Here is a 6,805-nt window from a genome sequence, read left to right as displayed (position 1 = left end):
GATACAGTAAACTACCTAAAAGAGTGTGACTAAAGCTTCTTGATTTTAGCTAGATTTTACAGATCACTTTCCAATCTGCATGGATTTGCACAAAACACCTGAGACTCATTAGCAAATCAGCCAGGCAAGCCAGATAGCTTCAAGTTTCTTTAATGATCTCATTAAAAGACATGCTAAAGCTGAGGGTGGGATTGACTGTCTAGGGTTAGGGGATTTGCTGGGAAATGATGAAAAGAGCTTAACACTGTTTTGGACTTAGCTAGTTGATCTAACTGTAAGTTGGTTCTTGGGCATCTGGGTTGGGCAATGAAAGGCAGCCAGATATGCACTAGCTATGTCCCTCCCATATGGATGACAAAAATCAGTGTGCCTCAACCATGTTAATGCTGTGGGATGCTAGAGCTGGATTAGAAAAGGAAGTGTAGCATCCTCCTCTAGAAGGACTGAGGTTGTAAAGATAGGAACAGCTAGTGACAATATTTTATTCCCCTGTCTGGACCTTCAGCAAAAACACAGAGCATGGGTTTATAATCTTGATAGCATGAGGTAGAGCAGGAGAGAAACATGTATCTCAAATGCAGAAAGACTGGGAGAGCAATGCTTTTATAAGATAAATTCCAGATTTTCATTTTTGATGCAGGAATTACTTTCCAGCCTGTGTTAAGTAGGTCTGATCAGATGATCATAATGGCCCTCTCTGGAAGCTAAACGTATGGAACTCTTGTCCGTGTTTCTCTTGGAGTGTAGTTAACATTAGTATATTTTAACAACCATTTTAATCAAGGGGAGAAGGGAGAGAACCCCATTTGTAGAAGTATTGGCAAAATAATGACTTACAACAGTAACACAAGCTCTGAACACTGAATCAAGGGGTCAATGACTCCAGTGAGTGACTCCCAGTCCCTGTGTGTTCCAAGAGACTCGTTTTGAAGAACTTTAGCCAATATATATTCTGATCTCTTAAATATTCTTTGTGATCAAAGGTGCCACCCAAGAAGAGATCATGCATCCACATGTTCTCACTGAAGAACTGAGGCCTAAATTACTACAATTAGTGAGTGTTTGAGCTGCCATAGACTATAAATATAAATTCTAAATAGCTTTAACAAAAAAAAAATTTCACTCATAAGTTGATGACCAGCATGAACAGCTTTTTCTTTCCTCCTTCTACCAGAATAATATGAATTGAACTCCACGGAAATTTAGATCTGCCTCCAAACTGCATGTATTAGGCTTCTGTATTTACTGAGGTCTGAAAAAAAAAAATCCTTAAGCGTGAATGTTCCTGGTTTCTAGCACAGTAAGTCCAATAGTTGTGCCTCAGGCCTGTATCTACCATATTATTCTGGAGTATGCATCTCCAAGTGCTCTAATGCAGCCCATATATGTACTTTTTTTAAAGTAAAAGTTGAGGAGTTTGTGATAATGTTGTAAAAATTCTGTTATCCTCATCTTTCTCCAAAAGGGAGTCTTTTGGACAACTTGCACTGTCATCCTATCTGCTTCTCAATTACATTTCTAATGTGAACATAAATGCTTTTTGCAGGATGCAAATGAGACTTTTATATAGCTAAAACCATCCACAGTTGCAATTAGGTACAAAGCAAAGAGGGGAAAAGAAATAAACCTCTCATGAATGATGGCATAATATAAACATTAATCATTTGGGATTCAGAAGAAACTTCTCCCTGTGAAGAGGTTATCACACAATTGCTTATGAGGGCAAAACTTATACTGTCTCGGGATGCATCTGGTGTTGACTTTTTGTGCAAGTCAGAAGACAGGATGAGATGGGCCACAGCACTGATGAATCAGTATGTTTGCATCTCTATTTATGCTAGGCAAGAAAGACCAGGCCTCTTGGCCAATGATGGACATATCTCCAAACCCTGTGCCAATGTGCCTTAAATGGTAAAGCATTATCATCATCTCCAGTATTTCTGCATGAAGGGGAAGGGATATATGTCTAAATAACTGTGGCTATGGGTGCGTTCCAAACAGCTGCTGTATGTGTATTTTCCATTCCCCCTCAAGCTCTGTGCATCTGCTTTATGGCTCCACGCAGCCTATGGCACTTGGGAGGTGGTGCAATCGGTCTCAGAAATGAGTCCACACTCCAGCCTCTGAGATCTTTGCAAGCTGCTTTGGCTGTCTCAGATCTGTGGCTGCGGTTGATCCACACTAAGTCCCTCCACCAACATCCTCTTACAACAATCAGGCCCCTGGTTGGGTTACTTTTTACGTCCTGCTGTGGCCATGACTGTCTGACTGGGAATGGCTTGGGTCCTGAGAGAGCTTTGGAGGCTCAGCTTATCTGAGCCATGAAGGCAACTCGAGCAATAAGGTGGTGAAGCTGTAGCTGTGCTGACCAGAGCAGTCCTGTGGAAGTGCCAGTGGCATGGATGGGTTATGAGAAGTCGGTGGGGCCAGGGGTCAAATGCTGTAGACTGCACTGCCATGGTTGTTCGGCCCCCTGCCATGCAATACCAAGGGATTGAGCAAAGGCCCTGGGCAGTTTGTGAACTACTTTGCCTAGCAATGGGCTAGGATCCCGGGTGCGAATCGCGGCTCCCAATTCTTCGTGTTTGACCACGGAAACCTAGGGGCCGAGATGCAGTGACCGAAGCCCGCCGCAAGGGCTCTGCAGCACCCCTCATTCTCTGGCTCCCTCAGCCCATTGAAGGGACAAACCACACCCGCGGGCAAGGGGGGACACGGACCGAACCACTCTGCCGTCGCCCCCGCAACGCGCTCTCCGGCGCCTTCCCCAGCCAGGCGCATGCGCAGCCGGGAGCGGAACTGTGGGAGCCCGGAACGGGTGGCGGGGCCGGGCGGAAGTGCTGCGGCGCGGACTGCTCTCGCCTCAGAACCGGCGTGCGGCGGCGGCCATGGCGGGTTGTGCAGCACTGCGGGTGCTGGGCCGGGCGGCGGCGCGGGTGCTGGCTGAGGCCCCGGGGCAGGCGGCAGCTGTCGTCACTGGGCGCAGGTGCGTGCGGAGCTGGCGGGGCCGGGCAGGCGGGAGCTGCGGCCGGAGCCACGTGCGGCTGTGGCCGGCGTCCCCGAAAGCGGCGTTTGGGTTGGGGGGGGTCGCTTCTGTTCCCCCCCCCCCCGAAGCCTGCGTGATAAACGTGACGTCTTCCTGCAGTCCCTGGGAGCCGGGCTGGAAGGGCCCGCGGGAGCTCGCCTCGTCTGTCCCCCTTAGGCCCCAGCGACCTCATCCCGGTTTGTGTTGCCTTCCTGGGGCTTAAAAACCTCCCAGGGTGGGGGTGCTGCCTCGGCTCCAGATTATACAGTTAGCCAGTAATGGATTTGCGGTGGTCAGCACTAGGGTGGGGACAGGCACCTGGGGTTTTGGCCCCGAATCCAGTCCCCCTTGGGTGTCATTGTGAACACCCTGTCCCAGGACTGTGTTGCCCTCCTTGCAAGAGAGTTCTTCTCGATATCTAACTTAAGCTTCCCTTGCTGCAACTTGGAACCATTGCTCCTTGTTCTGTCATCTGCCACCACTGAGAACAGTCCATGCCCATCCTCTTTCAAACCCCACTTCAGGTAGTTAAAAGTTGCTACTAAATCCCCTCTCAATCTTCTCTTCTCCAGATAAACCCAGTTTTCTCATTCTCTCCTCATAAGTCAGGTCCCCCAGACCCCTCACCATTTTGGTTGCCCTCTGCTGGAGTCTCTAATTTGTCCACACCCTTTCTGTAGTGGGGGGACCAAAACTGGACACAGTACTCCAGATGTGGCCTCACCAGTGCCAAATAGAGGGGAATTAATCACTTCCCTTGGTGATACACCTACAATGCAGCCCAGTATGCCATCAGACTTCTCAGCAGCAAGGGCATGCTGCTGGCTCGCATTCAGATTACTGTCTACTGTAACCCCCAGTTCTTTTCTGCAGAGCTGCTGCTTAGCCACTCAGCCCCCAGCTTGTAGTGGAGCAATAGAAGTGTAGGACTTTGCATCAATAAACATTTTCTTGGCCAATGCCGGTAACCAGTTATTCACCAGGCATATTGGCCAATACTTATCGGACAACCAATTTACAGGAATGCAGCTTTGCAGCATGGAGAGCAGTGCCCTGTAGGCAAGTCTGTGGAGGGGAAGGAGTATGGGGGGGGCAGATCAAGGCCTGCACAGTAAGGAAGGAAGTGGGACAAGGGCACGGGCTGTACCTGGGGCTGCACAGCAGCAAGGAGCCAGTGCCTTGTCCCTGTTCCCACCCCTCCTGCACCCCTGGATGAGTTGCTCATGGCTCTGTTCTGCTCCTTGCCCTGGCCCCGGGGTCCCATTCACCACCCTGGCTGGGCAGTGCCTCCAGCCCCCGTCTCACTCCCTCCCTCACCATGGCTGGGTGAGGCCTCCACCCCACTCCCTCCCTCACAACTCCCTTCCCTCAATCTGCCCCCCCTTCCCCCAACATCCGTTCCCTCTCCATGCCTCTTCCCATCCACAGACTTACCTGCAGGGTGCTGCTGTCATTGCTGCCCAGCTGCATTCCTGGCCTCATGCATGTGTGCAGCTGCGCACTTGCACATGGTGTCTGGGGCTCTGGCTACAAGGCATATTACAAAAAAGGCTGCTAGCCAATAATGTTAATTTTCGGTGCCGACCTGATATGGCACCTTTACTTTGCCTGTGTCTTTATTGAACTTCATGAAATCCTCACCATTTGTGTAATTTCTGAACTGTATGCATTTACTGGGCCAGTCCCTAAGTCCATCTTGCTCAGTATCACTCTGCAGCCAGCTCATGCTCCACCACCTCTGGCCATGGCAAAGGGGGCAAGGGTCTGGAGAAAGGAGGTGCCAAGCACCACCCCAGAGTTCCCCTGACAATATCTAGGGTGTCACCAAGCCATCATGTCACCACCTGGCTTGCATCTCTGGCCTCATCTACGAGGAGATTCACCAGGTGTTGAAGGTCTTCATCAAGAATATGATCCATGATGTCATCACCTGCACCAGGCATGCCAAGGACAACACTATGACCACCATCCATGGATGTGATTTACACACTAAAGCGGCAGGGTTACAACTTGTATGGGTTTGATGGCTAAACTCTCAGTTCCAGAACCTCCTGTGTCACACAGTGGCAGAAAGTGGATACTGAAAGGGAGAGTGAACTGGGTGCGACCAGGGCTTTTTTCACTGTTCCTCTCCCACTTGCAGCCTCCAGCATTTAAGGTCAACATTTAATCATCACGGCTATATGAGTCTGACACTACTGTAGACGAGGGTTAAATTTCAAAAACTTTTAATTAGACAGGAAAATGGTTTTCTACCCATTTCCAAAGGCCCTAGGCTGGGCTTGAACCTGTCCAGAAGTTTGTCACCTAGTCGGAAGCTGGCGATGGCAATTCCTGAATTTGTTGCATCAGTTCTGAGCACGTGGTAATTGACTGATCTTCAGTGTGGTGTCTTTGTCTGGGTACAGTGAAAGGTGATGGTGGTAGTCTCCCCTCGAGCTGGTAAGAGATCGCTTATCTGGGAGTCAGTATTTTGTTTCTCCTTTATCAATCCAGTTGAGAGAGGCTAAGAAATTGGCGATTAGTTTTTCTCGTGAGATTTTTAAGGAAATCGTAATAATTTCCTCAGTTAGTTATGGGGAATTTGCTTCTCCTTGGAGATCCACAGAAGCCTGACATTGGTGAGCTTCAGGAAATATCATTGGATTAGTTTACTTTGTTGAACTTGCTCATGGCTGCTTTCGAATGCGTTTTTGGCTGTTACTTGTTTTGGCTTTGGTAATCTGGAATCTGCCAGTTATAACTCTGATTTATTAAAATGGTGGTCAGGGTTGGGCAGTGTGACTGATCTCATTACAGAGGATTTTTTGTTTCAACTTCTGAGATACAGAAAATGAATTTGCTATCTCTGACCAGCAAAAGGCTTGTCTAAATTAATAAACCCCAAACCAACCCTTCTTTTTATTTGATAGGGGACAGTGGTACTCTCTGGTCAGGCATATTAATAACAACACCTGGTGGAACGAACATCTTTCTAAAGAGAACGTTGAGTTCCTTACGAAAATAACTTCAGAGGAATACAAAGCTCAAACAGCCAGTAAACTGTGTCCCCTGAAAGATGAGCCATGGCCACTGCATCCCTGGGAGCCAGGTGAGTACACAAGCAGGTGTAGCTCAAGCCATGGTTATTATAGCAGGGTTGCAATTCATAAATAATATCAGACTTATATTGTGAACAGTTTCTCCTTTTTACATTAGTGGCTTTCTTTACACCTGCAAATAACAAAATATTTCTTTGTTCCAAGTTCCTCTATCATCTTTCAGTGTCAATACACTTTCAGCACAACTAGTACTGTTGGCTGCTGTGGGACAAGGACTTTGAGTGGGAAGCTTTTCTGGCCTGTGAGGGACTAGAATAAATGCATAGAAAAGGTGGTGGACTAGGTAATACTGTTCTAGTGTTTAAAGTATGGCCCACCATGTAGTATTTTGAGAGGCAAGTAAGAGACTAATACTGTAAGCAAGTAAAATGTAATTGAAGGTCATCTTGTTCACATGTTACAAGCATTTACTGTATTTTCTTGCATACTTCACACCCTGGAATAACTTACACCCCTTGTTTTTGAAAGGCAGGATGAAGATAAAAAAGATCCTTCTTTGTAGTAAGCAACTGAGTAGCAGAAGCTGGGAGCTGAACCTACTTGTTCTGCTCCCTGTGGATTGTATAGCGGCAGAAACTACTGGAATCATATATTTTTTTTTTTGCTTATAATGTGTACCCCAATTTACAGCAGCTGTTTGTGGGGGGGAGGTCATGTAAGAAAATATGGCATTTCTATA

At 47.7% G+C, this 6,805-nt stretch overlaps 1 protein-coding gene and 1 pseudogene across 1 annotated transcript in view; both read left to right on the top strand.

The window, feature by feature from the left end:
• Window positions 1-1,870: 1,870 nt before the first annotated feature.
• Window positions 1,871-6,805, top strand: part of MRPL3 (mitochondrial ribosomal protein L3) — a 57,519-nt gene continuing 52,584 nt past the window's right edge. Inside the window, 4 exon segments of the mRNA XM_019533882.1 lie at window positions 1,871-1,911; window positions 2,674-2,814; window positions 2,816-2,986; window positions 5,938-6,116. Coding sequence (XP_019389427.1) covers window positions 1,871-1,911; window positions 2,674-2,814; window positions 2,816-2,986; window positions 5,938-6,116 — 532 coding nt within the window.
• On the top strand, window positions 3,800-5,056 carry LOC109313254 (annotated as a pseudogene).

This window comes from Crocodylus porosus, unplaced genomic scaffold (genome assembly GCF_001723895.1).
Source record: "Crocodylus porosus isolate Cpor-Errol unplaced genomic scaffold, CroPor_comp1, whole genome shotgun sequence".
NCBI lineage: Eukaryota > Metazoa > Chordata > Crocodylia > Crocodylidae > Crocodylus > Crocodylus porosus.
Note: the sequence above shows the minus strand (reverse complement) of the source record. Positions and strands in the feature narration are given on the sequence as shown.